The sequence below is a fragment of the Pleurodeles waltl genome, chromosome 2_1 (genome assembly GCF_031143425.1).
Source record: "Pleurodeles waltl isolate 20211129_DDA chromosome 2_1, aPleWal1.hap1.20221129, whole genome shotgun sequence".
Classification (NCBI taxonomy): domain Eukaryota; kingdom Metazoa; phylum Chordata; class Amphibia; order Caudata; family Salamandridae; genus Pleurodeles; species Pleurodeles waltl.
The window spans coordinates 514,988,575-515,005,598 of NC_090438.1; the positions used below are offsets into that span (position 1 = coordinate 514,988,575).

The 17,024-nt window shown below is 42.2% G+C and overlaps 1 protein-coding gene across 1 annotated transcript; it reads left to right on the forward strand.

The window, feature by feature from the left end:
- The first annotated feature begins 5,714 nt into the window (after window positions 1–5,714).
- Window positions 5,715–6,701, forward strand: GPR119 (G protein-coupled receptor 119). Its single transcript, XM_069207956.1, has one exon. It carries the CDS (start codon window positions 5,715–5,717, stop codon window positions 6,699–6,701), a length of 987 nt encoding a protein of 328 aa, XP_069064057.1.
- The last annotated feature ends 10,323 nt before the right edge of the window (window positions 6,702–17,024 follow it).

The following is a 17,024-nucleotide window of genomic DNA, read 5'->3' on the forward strand; positions in this document are numbered from 1 at the left end:
CTATTCATGTTGCATTTATGGCCATTCCCTGTTGCGGGTGCTAGGCCAATCCACACAAATAGTGTACCAGTTTTATTGGTAGACATAGAAATCCTGTGTGGTTGGAAATGTGTAGATCCACACAGATTCAGGAACTTTCTCTCACAGAAATGTGAGGTAAATACGTGTTTTACCCAAAGTTGTTTGAGGTTTGTAAGGGCTTGTTGGTAACAAAATCTCATGAAAACAACACAATTCACCCCACCTTGAACTTCCTCCTGTCACCTACATGTCTAGTTTTCAGAAATGTCTGGATCTGATAGTTTTCTTGGGTGGCGGCTGAACTAAGATCCAAAATCCACAGCTACCTGCAATATAAAATAAAGCATTGATTTTGCTGTGTGAAATATGATGTTTCCAGGTCATGTTTTGGGGTGTTTTGTGTTGCAAGCGCTACTCCCACACACACACACAAGTGAGGTACCATTTTTATTGGGAGACAAAAGGAAGCACAGAATAATAGAACATTTGTTATTAACAATTGAATTTCTCTACATCTGTGGCTTCCAAATGTAAGCCAGTGTGCAAGAAAGAAGACATTTTGCAACATGCCGTCCGAATAACATGATAGTATGGGTAACAAATTGAGAGATGTAACAACTGTTCCTAAACTCAGTATCTTGTGTACATTTCAGAAGTACAAAAGTTTTCTTCATACTCTTTTTTTATTCTTTATGTTTTACCATATGAATTGCTATGCAGTTGATACACAATGAAAAATCATTGTAGGGTGCAACTCATTTGCTGGCTTTGGGCATTATATGCTTTTGGAATACCTCAAAACTATATATATCACCTTGACCAGAGGGGTCTATTGGACGTAACAGTATATTGCTTTTGTATTTCAGCCATAATTAAATAAATTAGAGATAAGAATATTAACACAAATGGCTGCTTTTTTCTATTCATTTTTTAATTTCAACAGTTAGTTTCTTTGGGAGAACCTGGAGGGACTACACAGATGACTCCTTGGTAAATTCAGAACTGTATCTCCTTTTCACAACTATATAGTCTTATGGGACTACCCATGGATTTCCCACCTTTTCCCACCGCAAACTGCAATCAGGCTGAAACAATAAAAATTTAAGGAAAATGGACTACATCTTAGAAAAATGCCAAAACTATGGTAAGAAAATTGTTTTTCATGCAACTCTGCATGTTCCTAAAAGCTGGGAAGATGGTGATCCTAGCACAGCAAGCCTTTTGTTGATGCCCTTTAAAAGAAAGGGGGTGGGGGTAAGCTCTACCAGTAAAGAGGTTGATTTTTAACAGAATGTAGCATAACAGCTGTTTGTAAATTGTGACAATTTAGCTATTGCTATAACTGATGGGCCATTGTGTCTGTCCTATTTGCATCATTTATGAGTATGTCTTTTTCTTGTACTATACATTTGCATGTAAATGTCTTAAAAATTGCAACTGCTGGATTCTGCATCATTGTCGTCATACATTTGCCTACTCTCCACATGCCTTAGCATAGTGTAAGGAGTTGTCAGAAGTACACATTACACAACTGATGCAATTATGTGTTGAATAGAAATATTATGTAGGCCTTAGGACGGCAATTCTTTTTGAGTGTAATATTTACTTTAAATCTACACAGGTGCCTGCCGAAGATGGAAGGCTTCTGATACATAAAGTTAGATCATAAAACATTATCATAAAACATTTTTGACCTGTGTTATTTTATGCCCCTGTTAGGTAAGTTAAGACAGTGCTTGGTGCAAATCCTTTTTGCCACCTTGAAGCGAAAGCAGATTTATGGATCTGGTAATGTGTGAAGGTAAAGTTTGTTCATATTTGTTGTGTGGCATTTTGTTGTGGTGGTGATGTATTCGGTTTTATTTGTGCTGTGTGTTTTTATGCTTAATTATTGCAATGTGAGGTTGTGTTGACATGTGGCTTTTTCATTATAGTTCAACTATTGTGTTGTCTTGTGCTCTGTTATGTTTTAGTTGTGTTTTGTTACTTTGAGTATGTTGTGTTTTTTTCTGTGCAGGGTCTCCAACCTTTTCAATAATGAGAGCTACTTCTGATCCATGAAAAACGTCCTGATCCACTTTCTAATTTATGGATTAGATAGCTATACAAAAATGATCAAGCCTCTTAAACATTGTCCCTAGAGTGACCAGTCCTGATGCAGTAAGCACACTCCATTAATGCCAGGGAACGTTTGTGGGGCTGTGTGGTCCACCAGAACTAGTGTTGTCCCTTTACTCTTCTTTGTGAATCATCTGTGAGAGAAGTCTCAGTGTTTGTGTAGTCTCTTAGTCGTGCAAAATATAGGAAGACACTATTCTCATTATATGAGCTAGAACCAGATATACTTCAATTTTCTACCTAATTTCCCTAAAATCCATTTATTGATTTCCACAAACTGTCACTGATTTAGCAGTTTAAGATTAAGAATCGGTACATGCACACTTCATAGTGCTCTACAAGTCAACATACTACTGCAGCTATCCCTATTCCCATAGGTATGCCTCTGAGACAATAAATTAAGGGATTGAGTTAGGAAGTTCAGTACCTCTAAAGAAAGAAAGAATAGGAAGAAAGGGAGAAAGAAAGAGAAGAGTGAAAGAAAGGTGAGAAAGAAGAAGAGAAACAAAGAACTTTAGGAAAGAGAGAAAGACGAAAATATGAAAAAAGATGGAAAGAAGCAAAGGAAAGAATAAAGGGAGGGAGAAAGAATAGAGGGACAGAAAAGAGAGGGACACAGAGGAGGAGAGGAAGAAAAGATAGAATGTATAGAAGGAATCAAGAAAGCAGAGGAAGGAAGGATATCAATGAAGGAAGGAGAAAGAAAGGACAGAAGGAATGGTAGAGAGAAAGGAACATAGGAATGAAAAAAACAATTGAAGCAAACAGAGGAAGAACAAAAAAGGAACAAAGGAGGGAATAAAATTATAGCAGGAATCAAAAAGAGAAGGAATACTAAAAATGAGTTTACAGAAGCAGAAGGGAAAAGAAACAAAACAACGAAGGGGAAAGGAAAAAGTGACATAGACTAAAAGAGATAGAAGGGAACAAAGGTGGAAGGGAGAAATACAGAAGGTAATGAAGAAAAAAAACAAAGAAAGAGCCAGTGTGAGAGCAAGCAAAAGTGAGAGTCTGGAAGGGAAAGAAAAAGGAAGGAATAAAAACCCTAGGAAATATAATGTAAAAAAAGGGTGAGAAAGAATGAAAGCTGAAGAAAGATAGAGAAAGAAAAAGAGAAAAGGGAAAGCTAAAAGGAGAGGCAAAAGAGAAAATTAAAAAAGTAATAGAAGAGAGAAAGAAAGAAAGAAAGAAGGAAAGAAAGAAAGAAAGAAAGAGAGGAAAGAAAGAAAGAAAAGTTAAATACATTGCAACTCTCCAAATATTTTACTGCCTATGACTTTAAGGAAACAAATCCCATTGAGACTTATCACCACGCATGCCATAATGTTTTACTGTGATGATTTTCAAACAGTGTTCTCTGATGGAAGGCATGTATTAATTATCTATGTAAGGCTTCTTATCAGCAACACATTTTTTACAGAGTCACCTTTCTTGGCCTCACAGCTGTATTTCCTGAAATGATAGACAATGGCCTAGCCCATCACAGGCTGCGAGCTACTGGTGGCTCGCGATTGACTTGTTCGAGACTCCTGAGCTAGATCAACAAATGTTGCTACATTTCCTATAAAAACAGCACATGCCTTTAAAGTTCCTGTGACAAGCAATCATTTATCTCTGTTTAAGTTGGTATAGTAGTGCCGCCGTCTCCTGCTCTTCAACCAGGCCACATCCTAGTCATTGTTATTTTGCACACCATGCCACTTCAGTTAGGACCCAGCAATATGCAAATCAGTCTGACCCTGCTCCAGTAGGAACAGTCCAGCCCAAACTGTTAGGACAGGTTCTCCCTGAACTGGAACACAAGCAACCCACGACCAGTTTTGCCCTTATTAGGGCTCATCAGCCAGGTATGGTTTGGTTCCAGTGGCACATTGTGCACGGCACCCACTTCTGGGCATATCCATTCCACTTAGGGCCTCACACTGAAGAATACAAAAAAGTGATGGTTGGAAAATTGAATTAATCTCATCCAGTGGTAATTACTCAGGGCCACATCCCAGTCCATTGTTATTTTTCACAAAATGCCACCCCAGTTTGGACCCAGCTATATGCAAACCAGTCTTGACCCTAATCCAGTGGAAACAGCCCAGTCTGAACTGTCAGGGCAGGCCCTCCCTGAACCAGAACACAAGCAACCCAGGGCAGTTTCACCCTTATTAGGGGTCATCAGCCGAGTATAGCTTGGTTCCAGTGGCACAGTGTGCAAGGGATCCACATCTGGACATACCTGTTAGGGCTTCCCTTAAACTATAAAAGACACAACTAAGTCAAAAATTGTGACACATCAGTCTTATTTAAATTAGTACTTGTAGAGCTCACTTTAGGTGATTCAGACCCACCTCTCCCCACTTAGAAAGAGTGCCCTAGCAAAAATACAAGGGCTGGACGCCGTGCCCGGAAGTAGCTGCCCAGAAGGCTAGCAGTGATCAAAAATTAAAATGTCATCAGTCAGAGGTCCAAATGTTGCCAACGAACCGTTTTTTACTGTCCTGGCATGCATTTTTAAGTCCAGGCCAGTAAAAGTATTAGAAAAAGCAGCGAACTGCGTATTTTTTTTCTTCCTGAAACAAACCTGAAACACTAATCACACTGAAATTCGTTTTAAAAGTATTTGAGAGTTTGTATCGTTTCAGAATGGTTATTGGAGCAAACAGAGGGATAATTGCCCTGTGACAAAAGAAATGTGACGATATTACAGGATTGTTTCATCTAACAGCTCTTGGATGAATGTCCCAGACTAGCAAATAGCCGTGTTTTTGTTGTAAAATAACCCCTGCGGATGAAAACGTACAGGTGTCAAGTGCCCTATCGGCTGCGACTTCAGCACGAGCAGCAGAAATGGGAGGGACGGGAAACTCTTGATGAGATGTGGCTGTTCATTGACTTAATTTTCATCGTCGGTGCGGGAAATGGAAGCGGCAATAAAAAGAACAAGTACGCCGCGCGCGCCCTGTCAGAGCACAGACTGCCGCGCCTCCTCACTGCGTTCGACAACTTCAAGTGAATACTCCGTCAGACACGCTCTGGCTGTAATTTCAAGAGCATTGACTGGGGTGTTTAAAGACTAACAGGCAGCAACCGTTGGAGCAATTACATACACGAACTCGGACAGATGATGTACAGTGGTTAAATCACGTTTCCTGTTCCTGGACTTGTAAAGGCGTCAGACTGTTACTAATTTTGCATGAAACTGGGATCCAAACTTCAGCTCTCAAGCGTGTCACCCTCACACAGTTACCCACGGAAACTCACGCACTACTTGCTGCAGTGCAATGTTGTTTCATTTTGACTGTTCTCTTTAGAATACAAACCATTTCTGAACCTGTTTACGTAGCCCCCCGGTGTTGCGTCATCACCAACAATACTTCAGAGGAGAACACGAGCCGCGGAGTAAACCAACCCAAAGAACAGGCTGGGAAGTGAACCTGTTTACCACCAGGACTTGTCCGTGGCATGCTGTGCTGTATGTTTGGAAAGTATAGCCGGTGCACGCACTGGCTGTGTGGTGCATGTACTCACCTGTGAGACACTGGCTTTTAAATGCAGCTTCTGGTTCGTGAAGGGATCACTATGCCATGGATTCCTTTGTCTTCGGAGTCATCCTCTGCTGTTTTTCATGCCTCATCTTTGCTACAAATTCGGTCATGGCTGTCACCTTGATCTTGCTCATTCAGAAAAGTGAGTCCTTAGGTCTGTGCTTTGTGTTGAATTTAGCTGTGGCAGATTCCTTCATTGGCATCTCCATCACCGGAATTGCCACTTTGGAGTTATCACAACCGAATTCAACATCGGAGCACTGCTGCGCCCTGACCATGTCCTTCATCACATCGCCTTCAGCTGCCTCCATCCTCACCATGGTGCTGGTGGCCATGGACCGCTATGTAGCCATTAAGCAGCCACTGCGCTACCTGCAGGTCATGACCGCCCCAGTGGTGGCTTCATTTCTGGTGGGGCTGTGGATCGTGTCATGTTTCTTTGGGTTCCTTCCGGTGATGATTGAGGACTTCCAGCACAATGACTATGGAGGAAAGTGCACCTTCTTCAATGTTTTCCAGCCATCTTACATGCTCACCGTGTTCAGTCTTGGCTTCCTTCCCGGTTTGCTTGTTTTCGTTTACTTCTATTGTGACATCCTGAAAATTGCACGCTCACATGCTCACCAGATCTGGGACATTGAGCAGGTTGGACCAGCCCCATCCTGCACAAACTTGCACAACAGCCATGATCTGAAAGCCATCAGGACGGTAGCTATCTTGATAGGTTGTTTTGTGCTGTTCTGGTCACCTTTCTTTGTAGCGAGCATCGTGCAGCTCGCCTGTAAATCATGCGTGCTGTACGAAGTAATTGAGAAATATCTCTGGCTCCTCGGCCTTGGCAATTCTCTGCTCAACCCACTCATCTACGCCTACTGGCAGAAGGAGGTGAGGCAGCAGCTGTACCACATGTGCCTGGCAGTCCGAAGGAGGGCCCTTTCGCTGCTGCATGTGGATAGCCATCCTCCGATGCCCAGAGTGACAGCATCTCACCTGAATAACATCTCCCATCCTCAGGGCGAAGGGTAAGGCGGGGCAAGAGAATAACGCCCTTATTCACTCTACCTTTTCCACTGTTAGTGTTTCACATTTCTGTCTGCCCTCTTATGTTCGCCTTTCCTTCTCCCTCAGAAACTCTTGCTTTTTCATCTTGCACCTTTTCGTCCTGTATTTCCCTTTTAATCCTTTCTTTAGTACATTACTATAATATTTGCAATCGGACATTAAAAAGCCCAGAAATGAAGTCAAACAGGTAGACGTTTTTTTATTCAATCTCCCTTTTTTCTACTTGTAGTGGACTTGTGCCCCTCCCCGAAGATGTAACCACCCTCTCATACCCAAGATCTACCCTTTAAGACTTCCAAAGATTGCTAAAGAAGTCTTAGACTTTATTGCCATTAGGATTTATTATGGTTTGGCTTAAAGACTGCTTTAGCTGTCTATCAGGGAATGTGCAGTGAACAAAAAAGTTATACATATGAGAGGTAATGAATTAGTTCCCTTCGTCATTGCTGAATGGAAGGGTATTTTATTTAAATTTTACTTTAGAGTTTTTGTTAAGTGCTACTAACCGCCCAAACTGGTGGCCTCTGAGCACTCGCATAGATGCGAATAGGTGGGCAGAAGGCATGAGGCATGTAGAAATGAGTCCCACTACAAGACATCTACTAACAAGTTGTGTGGTAGTCCCAATAAATTGTTGACACACAGATGTGAAAGCCTTGAAGAAGTTCAGATGTACACTTTGAATCATCCTAAAGGATAGCACATGTAGTGAGGGAGATAAGCAGGTGTCCCTTCAGCCATTGCAATTTTTGGAAGTTTTGTTCGGTTTTGAATCAGCTCACGTGACAGCCATTTTTTGTTGGATGTGTCAGTCATTATGCCTTATGGCAGTTCTCACCTTCCCTTTGAGCCTGCATAGGAAGGGTCTAGCATTGTGAGACAAAGTGGTCTATCCCTAGTCACACCTGTGGTGACCACATGATGTCCCTCCTGGCAGCAGTGGTGTGTGTCACAGTTGGTTATGCATGCAACAGCTGCACGTCTCTTGCACGCACAGAGTAACTGAAGCTTGTCACCACCATCTTCAGGAACTGTATGTGCCAGATGGACATGAGGTTGTCCCACTGCTACTGGGTGCCCCAGCGGCAACTGGGCTAGTGTATTGAAATCATCAACTGCGGATTTTGCTGTTTTTCTGGAGCTAAACTGACAGAATGAAACGAAGAGTCGACCAAAAATGACACTCGTGGCCTTGGCCTCTGAGATGATTTTCTAGTTACCTACAATCTGCAGTAGATGCACTAACCCACTGGACCTTCTTCCACCTCTCAGTGGCAGTGCAATTAGGATATATTATATTTTTCTTTACTTTCATATTGACATGGATAAAAAGCTCGTCCACTCGGTTAGGAGGGTCCCTCCCTGTGATTTTAAATGCATATAAAGTACGCTTCAGAATTTCAGGGAGGGAGGGGTCACTATTTCAATAACCCCACGACTCAAACTTCTGTTTCTCACTGTTAACTTTGTTCTTCCTTTTAAAGCTGCAGGGTGATATGGTATTCTTCCTCCTGGGGATTCGGGCAGGTGTTTGGGAGCTCATGACGGCTAACCCATAGTCAAGATTCATAGCCTGTTATAATTCGTATATGCCAGAGGTTCCTCTCGCTCAAGCTGGGTCTGCCACAGCTGGTAGGACCAATGGACAGTGGTGATTCTTCAGGGAGATTCTGGCCTAAACGTGACCAGAACACCAGCCACCTTTCTAAATGTACAAAAGGCGTGTGTGAGGATGGAGTGGTGGAGTGGCATGAGCTGATTACATTGTGCTTTGCAGATCATCTTCTTATGTGAGGATGTTCATATTATGCTTAGATGGTATGTTTCCTCCTTCTCCTGGACCAATCAACCTGTCATCTTTTGTAGGACATTTTAAGAACATTTGCCTACTGTGTGGGAACGACTTTTTTATGCCACTTTTCATACCGTACTTCTCCTTTTTGTAAGTGCGGTAATCATGGGTGTTACCATCCATTTTAACAAGACCATGTTTACTGACCTCAGAAGGAAGGGAGGCTTCTGCAAATACTGCCCAATGTCAGCGGAGAGTGTTAACCCATTTTGCCATTTATAGCCACGGATTTACTCCACAATGTATGTTTGTTAAAATAGGGATCCATGGAGCAATATGTGACTAGCTTTGCTGACTTAAACAAGTCCAAAAATAACATGCATGTGAATGTGATATATTTGTGAGAACTGTTCTACTGCTGATTGTGAGGGAGACACTGCTTTTATGCTCCTCAGTACTATAATGCTTCCCCCTGCTTCTTAAACAGAGGTTTGTAGTAAATAAAAAAGAATACACAAAATAATACACCAAGCGGCTTTGTGTTAGGCGACTGCAGCCATTGCTGTGTTGCAGAGTCGTTCACAGTTCGGCTCATCCCACGGGACAGCGTACATGAGAGGGATATGGATTATCCTCCTTCAGCCATTGCTTTGTTGACATTATCCTTCACATTTACTTTGAATCAGTCCACAATACAGCCATTGATGATTGGAATGTCATTCACCATGATTGACAGCATTTTGCCTCTTTGCCTCGGACTCCTTTTTTGGAATGGGATCAGTAATGAAGCCGTCTCAGGCCATCAACACAACATGCAGTTGGCTTTCTCAATACAGACAGGACTTAAAGAATTCCCCCAGAAAGCTGGTACGTGTGGGCTGTGGTGTGGTTGGAGACAGTAGATGGCTGCTACACGGAGAGTGTACCTACTGCACCAGGTACGGGCTGGCAGTCTGTTGTGGAGTGGTTTCTAAGGTGCACTCCCTCGGTAATCACCAACCAAGCTGTACTTACAGCACTAGAAGGGATGCATGAAGTGAGACATTTTTGTTGGACTTTTGTGCTGATGATTTATCTAATGGCTTCCTGTGAGAGCTTCCCACTGTCCCCACACATCACCCTCTTCTCCAGGACAATGACGCTTGTTGATGGGGGCGGGATGAATGACTTCCTTTATTCTCGTAAAATAGCAATTACATACACATATTCTAGTGGGAAGTCCAAGGCATTCTAATATCATTTGTAATGTTTTTTTCCCCCAAAGAGAATAATGGTAATCCTTGACAGCTTGTTTTCAAAATAGTTCTTATGACTGTAGGATTCTTGCTACAAACCTTTGGAGGATGTATACAGCTGGGACACATCGTCTGCATTCATTAAGGGTAAAAAACAACCAAAGAGGTGCTTTTAGAGTTAAATTGGACCCATTTTAACCTTTTTTGAGTGTAAGGTGTGCACTCCTTCTTTATCAGAGAGGCTTTTGATGTATCGTCAACAAAGTTGTTTCAGCAGGGACAGTATAGGTGATTTATTCCCCTTTCTCTGGGACAGTCGAAGGTGCTGATTGATGGCCACTATAAATCTTTTGCACAGTAGTTTGAGTGCTTTCTCTGCTGGTAGGAGCTCCGCCTATGATGAAAAGCAGAAGCTAGTGGGATTGTCACCCATTGGCTCGTGGTGGTAGCTTGCATGAGGCAACTCCTATTTTTTTGTTTAATACTTTATTTGGCCGAGGTGGCATGCACCTAGTTTTCTTTTGTGAGGACAGCAGCACATCGGTCTCTCTATTCTGAGCCAGATGCTTACACTGGTTGGCCCCTATACAGCGAAGCTCGATGGTGGGGGTATTCATCTACTTATTTGTGAGAAAGGTAAAATAACACATTTTTTAGGGGTGTAGGGAACTGTTTTTTTTTGTTCTCTTTTCACCTGCATACAAATATTTTTCTTACTTCTGCGGGGCACCTGGAAGGCACATGTCCAAATTTAATTAAATGATGCTACGAGACTGGCTCACTGAACAGAAACTAGGAAACGTGGAGCCAAGAGGCAGCGTTTTTAATGCCCTCTTCCCATTTGGCCGAATTGTATGTAGTCTGTTGTGATATCACATTTCTGAACTGCTTCTGTTTTGGAAAGGCTGTGGGTATTTGTTTTCAATGTAAAAGCTGCTAGCAAGCGTGTGATTAAAAAATATACTGGATATTACTAGGCTTGGGCAAAACTTAAATAATGTCAGAATAGTTTGTGTAATTTCGTGAATTTTATGTTGTGCTCTGTTCCTGACCTTATGCCACTTTGTGTAACTTTGCACTATTCGGGCTGAAAATTTATAGTGAATGCGCATTCTGGCTAAAACTTTACTACAAACGCAGAGGAACAACAGAATACAAGTGGCTGTTGTTAGCGATCCTTTTGTTTTGTTTTTTGCACTAATTTTTACTACGAAAAATTGATCTAAGAACACATTTTGTAGAGAAATATAGCAGTATGACACGTTTACATTTGACATAATTATGCATCATTTTGTGTAATTTTGCTGTGATTTCACATAATTACGTGAAAGTAAATTACAGAAATTTGGCAGATCCTTAATCACCCGGGGAAGGGGAAAAATGCCCACTCACATGGTAGGTTCACCTAAATGCAGTATGGTGGTAAATGCATTGTCTTTGCAGTAAGTAGCAGGATACTGAAGTCTTGGTTCTCCTAACTTAGCAAACTACTTGATCCTGGGCAAATAATACTCTCCCTGTGCTTCTATGCACTGATCTGACAACGTCAACTCTCTGACAGGGTTATAATGGAATAAATAATCACCTGGTTTATACTCCCGGACAGGTCCCCAGCATGGTATTCACTAACATATTCATTAGGGATGTTTTCAGTTCATTAGCTGAGGGCAGTGACATAAGTCACGGTGATCGGGCCCCCTGCGGAATGTAATGAGTGTATCCTGAGAACTCCATATCATTTAGATTTGCACTTAAGCTGAATGTTGGCCCCCTGAAGGGAGCCCTGCTTTCCGTGCCACTGGGGCTTGCGTTATGCCTCTGGCAGTAGGTGCTCCTGAAGCAGGTTTGTGCAGAGTCCCTCCTGTGCTGCTGACCCTACCTTCCAGCCACCGACAAAGACCTCTTTAACAGCTCATAGAGGGCTGAAAAAATGAGAATTGCTTATTCTTTACCTACTTACTTATTTATGTCAATTACCGCTCTAGGGATATAGGCCATCAAGCAGGACCCTCCAGCCACCTGTTTTCTGGGCTTTTCTTTTAATCTGGCTCCAGGTGCAACCCATCTTCTTGCAGCAAGCCTCAAGGTTTTGGCACCAGGTGTTTCTTGGCCTTCCTCTTCCCCTTTTCCCTTGAGAGATCGGGGCTTGTCTGGTGGTGATTGATGCTGGCTTGCGAATGGTGTGACCCAGTGTCTTTTCCTGATTTCTTCATGAGCAGGTTGGAAAGTCTGCTGCCATAGGTTGTTGTTGCTGATGGTGTTTGGCTAGTAGATTTGGAGGATTTTTCTCAGACAGGTGTTAATGAAAGTCTGGACTTTGTTGGTGATGGTCACTGTTGTCATCCAAATTTCTGCTACATACAGAAGGAGTGTTTTACGTTGGTGTTAAAAGGCCTGATCTTGGTTTGCAACGTTAGGTCCTTGGATATTCATATCTTCTTTAACTGAGTTAAGGTAGCCCTTGCTTTTCCAGTTCTTGCCTTGACTTCAGCGCCTGTGCTGGCTTGCTTGTCTATGACACTTCCCAGATAGGAGAAGGTCTCAACCTCTTCCAGTGCATCGCCTGCAAGAGTGACTGCAACTGTGCTGACTGTGTTAGCCTTCATGGTTCTTGTTTTTTTTCCTGTGGCTGCTGAGGCCAAGTTATGCTGATGTGGCTACCACATTGGCAATCTTCTCTTGTATCTCGATATGGGAGAGTAGGGCCAGGTTGTCTGCAAAGTCCAGGTCGTTGAGCTGCGTCCAAGGTACCCACTGGACGCCATTTCTTTTCTTTGCTTTGGATGTCTTTATGATTCATTCAGTGACCAGCAGGAAGAGAAAAGGTGAGATCAAACAACCCTTGTGGACTTCGTTCCTCACTTGGAAGGCTTCTGTGAGTTGTCCTCCATGGACTATCTTGCATGTCATTCCCTTGTAAGAATACCTGTTGATTCTTATGAGTTTATTGGGTACATCGTAGTGGCAGATGAGTTTCGAAAATGTCTCTGTCCACGCTGTGAATACCTTCTCATAGTTGATAATGTTGACATAGAGTGGTGAGTTCCATTCCATCGACTGCTTAATAATGATGCTCAGTGTTGCAATCTGGTGTGCACAGGATCTATCTGTGAGGAAGCCAACTTGCTGGTCTCTGAACTGAGCCTGGGCTTGTTTCTTCATTCTGTTCAGGCTGACCCTGTTGAACACTTTGCCTGGGTTTGATAGAAGAGTGTAGTCTGTGCAGTTACTCAGTTCACCTTTCGTGGGATCCCAATGAGCTATTCCTCCCTCCAGTCTGATGGCACCATTTCCTCTTTACAGATCCTTCCAAACGTTGGGTAAAATACGTCTACTGATGTTTCAATGTCTGTCTTCAGAGTCTCTGCATTAATGTTGTCAGGTCGTGCTGTCTTCACATTTCTCAGATGTCTGATGGCTTGCTGTATGTCTTCCTTGGTTGGTCTGCTGCAGTCGATTGGTAAGTCCTTATCAGCTGGCTGTGTGTCTGGTGGAGACTATGACACAGGCCAGTTCAGCAGTTCTTCAAAGTGCTCCACCCATCTTCGTTGTTGGCCTTTGTTACACATGATTGTCTTCCCACCTTGTCTTTGACAGTGTTAAATTAGACAGACAACCAAATTGTGAGCCAAGGGGCATCCTGCAGCGCCTTTGATGGGATACTGGGACAGGAGCCACGATTGCAAGATGAACCTGCAAAATAAATGACGGATGGGAAAACTAGACCCACAGAAGGGGTTTGAGACCTCAGGTTAGTGGGCTGAGAGTGGGGCCCTGGGCACCTGCCCACACTGCACATGCCTGGCTAACTAGCCAGCCTTGAGTGGGGGAGACGGCTATGTATTGTGAGTGTACTATCACTTGCTAGCAACCACCCTGATCACCACAGGAACCAAACGAGGGGAGGCCTAATGGAATATTGGTAGCTTGGTAGATTTCAAAGCATGCTGGTCTCTTTGAAAGACACCAGAGCAGCAAGTCCCATAGCCATCTGCCTTTTATATGCACTGACACGTTTGAATACGCCTAATTGTTGTACTCACCAATCAGCATTACTGGAACACAAACTGTTTTGATTCCTAACCTGACCAAAGAACATGAAAGTGCAATACCCTTGCTGGAGGATGCCGTTGACATACAGACAAAGCTGTGTTCACAACAGGTGCATTCAGAATTCAACTTATCATGTGCATCATGATATATGTAGTAATAGTATAGCCACTCACCTGCCTTTCACATCACATTTACATTATTTTTTTCATAAGCATTCTGATATGTCCATCTATACATTGACTTTCTGCCATCAATGGCATATTATCACATTTCTCTGCTCACAAGTGTACGCAAATGTTTGAAGAAACACTCGGTCCAGGTATATTGCTTTAGCCAAAGCCTATTTGATTACACTTTGTAAACACTGAATGCAGTGTTTTAGGCTTCAGTGAACATCTCCATGCTTATTTTGTGTGAGAAGACAACCCTCTTTAAGATTGGTGAACGAGCTTCGAAAGCTGTTAATCGAGATGTGGACTAGAAAAGGCAAATTCCTCATGATCGAGTACTCCACACTGAGTGACCCTAAATCTTTAAGTAGAGGGATTTCACCCCAGAGTAATTGATTGAGCAAAAGCTGTGGGTAAGCATTAGTTCATAAAAAATCAGTATCTCCAAGCAAAGGCTCAGAGTAATGTCATAATCTATAGGCAGTGCCACCTTAAATGTGACTTTGCTCGCAACCCCAAACAGTGCAAGAGGCATTTCATCCTGTTGATGGGGGATTTGCAAAGCAGTAGTGCAAGAAAAACATCAGTTACTTCATAACGGCACCAAAGAAACTCACTACCATCATAATGTTGTACAAAAACGTTTTTTAAGCATTGCAAAGAAATGCAATGTGCGTTTATTATGATGTAAATTAACCTAAATGAATGTGCAGTTACTGGGAGAGGAGAGGATTGTGTGTTTCCAAATTTACTATTGAGAAAATCATTTGTGTTTCCATGTAAGAAACTTTAAATAAAATGCCAAAGGTGTGTGTGCTTTACATTTAAAAAAGTAGTTCATCCTTAAATAATGCTTTGAGCTCTGCCTACTGAACTTTCATGGCAAATTCTTGTTTTCTCATGTTGAATATTTGTAAAGTTGCAATTCAGTCCACAACAAGCTTTGGGAAAGCCAATTGGTCTGGTGTTGGCTGCCAGTCTTTTAGCTTTGTCAATACCTCTTGTTTTGCCATGCATATTGTAAAATTGTATTGCTGGTTGAGCTGCCAAGACATCGCCAATATTACAAAAATTGGCTAAAAACAAAACGTCCTTTGATCTCAATAAGGGTATATTGCTATATTAGTCCCTGGTACTGAAGAGAACTACTTTGGTGTGAATGCGCTCCCTGTGGAAAAACGGAATGCTGTCTGTCACAGTGAAGGTAGCCAATGGCTGGAGTGGGCTGACCTAAAGCCCCATACTGTATGCTGTAGTGGCGGAAGAAAAATGTGGATGAGACAACAACAGACCAATGGATGAAGAGAGCTGGCTAAAAGCCCCTATAAGTGTATTAAATGTATAATTGTAGTAATATTAGAAAATCTTGGCTAACGCCAGACCTTAAGACTACTAAACAATATGCAGGGCCACTGAAAAATGGCTATGAGAGATGAGGCTATGCAGTAGGGTTGACTAAATAATGTGACATGGGTAGGCAAATTGTGCAGCATATTTCGTGGATCACTATCAAGTGTTTTGTGGCATGTAGTCAAGCATTGATAGACAAAGGATCCCATTGATGTAGAAAATGCACAGGTTTCTTAAGAAGTAAAACTGTACATTCAGCAGATTATGTTCCCCTTTTTCAGACCAACAAGTAATCTTTTGTTTCGCATGTGACATTTTATTAACGATTACCCATTCACGTCACAGTACCACAGGTTATGTAAAGGATATAAGATGTTTCATTCAGCAAAAGCAAGCCAGATGTATATGTTTCATGCAATAACGAGTGCCTCTTTTATTTTGTGCATCTTAATTGTGTTTTAATGCTTGCTTTGAGTTCACTATATGGTCACACCAGAGGGCCACCTGAAGCAGTCCTACAACACAGTGTTGTACGCTATGTGCCCAAACATTTTGATATTCACAATGTAAATCCTTCAAAGAAATCCATTCTAACAAATTATTCTAATCTCTGGGTGCCGTTTTAAAATAACTGCTGCTTTGTGAACATTCGCAAGTAAACTTGAATTTACATGGTTTGAGAATAATTCTGATGCACTTGACAACAGAATACACTGTTCCAACAAGAAGATAGGAGAAGGAAGTCCTAATTCTAGGAGCAAGAATCCTCACACACCCAAATGAGTGTCATGCTTCATCATCGGAAGTGCTCCTCGTCAGACTGGCGCTGCAATGTCTGACGGGAACCCCCCGGAGGAGGGCTCTTTGCCGGAGATCTTTACTCAATGATGCCAAGAGAGCTTGGAAAGAGGAGAAAGAGAAAGAGAGTGATAATCAGGATGTTTAAAATTGGCTCTAGACCCAGCACCTAGGGATAACAATTTTATTCAACCATGAAGGGTACAGGCAAGGTTAAAAATAATGAGGAGAGTGAAGTGAGTATAATGATCAGAACACTCTCGACCACATATAATAGAGAAAAAGAGGGACACGGGTGGAATTACCAGACCGTCCCTAACACAAGGGTCAACATCTTTTGCGTCTTTAATGGTCCCGAAGGATCCAGCGACGCTTCTTCAGGACCAGGTGGGAATGTACTTCTCCTTCTATACAACTGCAAAAATAGTGCAGATCGGTCTTAGGCTCTCATAACCTTTAGTCCACATAAGCTACCCACTCCAAATTTGCATCCTTTTTTCCCAACATCCTAGGGATTCTAGAGGTACCCAGAGTTTGTGGGTTCCTCCCCTGGAGGACACCAAGAAATTAGCCAAAATACAGCAAACATTTTGTTTAAAAAAAAAAAGAAATGGGAAAAAGGGCTGCAGATGAAGGCTTGTGGTTCTTTCCCTGAAAAAGGCATCAACAAAGGGTTTACAGTGCTAAAATCACCATCTTCCCAGTTTTCAGGAACAGGGAGACTTGAATCAGAAAACCACATCTTTCAACACAATTTTGGCATTTTACTAGAACATACCCCATTTGTACTATTGTTTGTGCTTTTAGCCTCCTTCCAGTTAGTGACAGATATAGGTGTGAAACCAATGCTGGATACCGGACAGCTAAACATTTCTAAAAAGTAGACAAC

What these genes read in the sequence shown, in the direction of transcription:
- GPR119 (XM_069207956.1), top strand. Translation starts at nt 5,715, where the DNA reads ATGGATTCCTTTGTCTTCGGAGTCATCCTCTGCTGTTTTTCATGCCTC.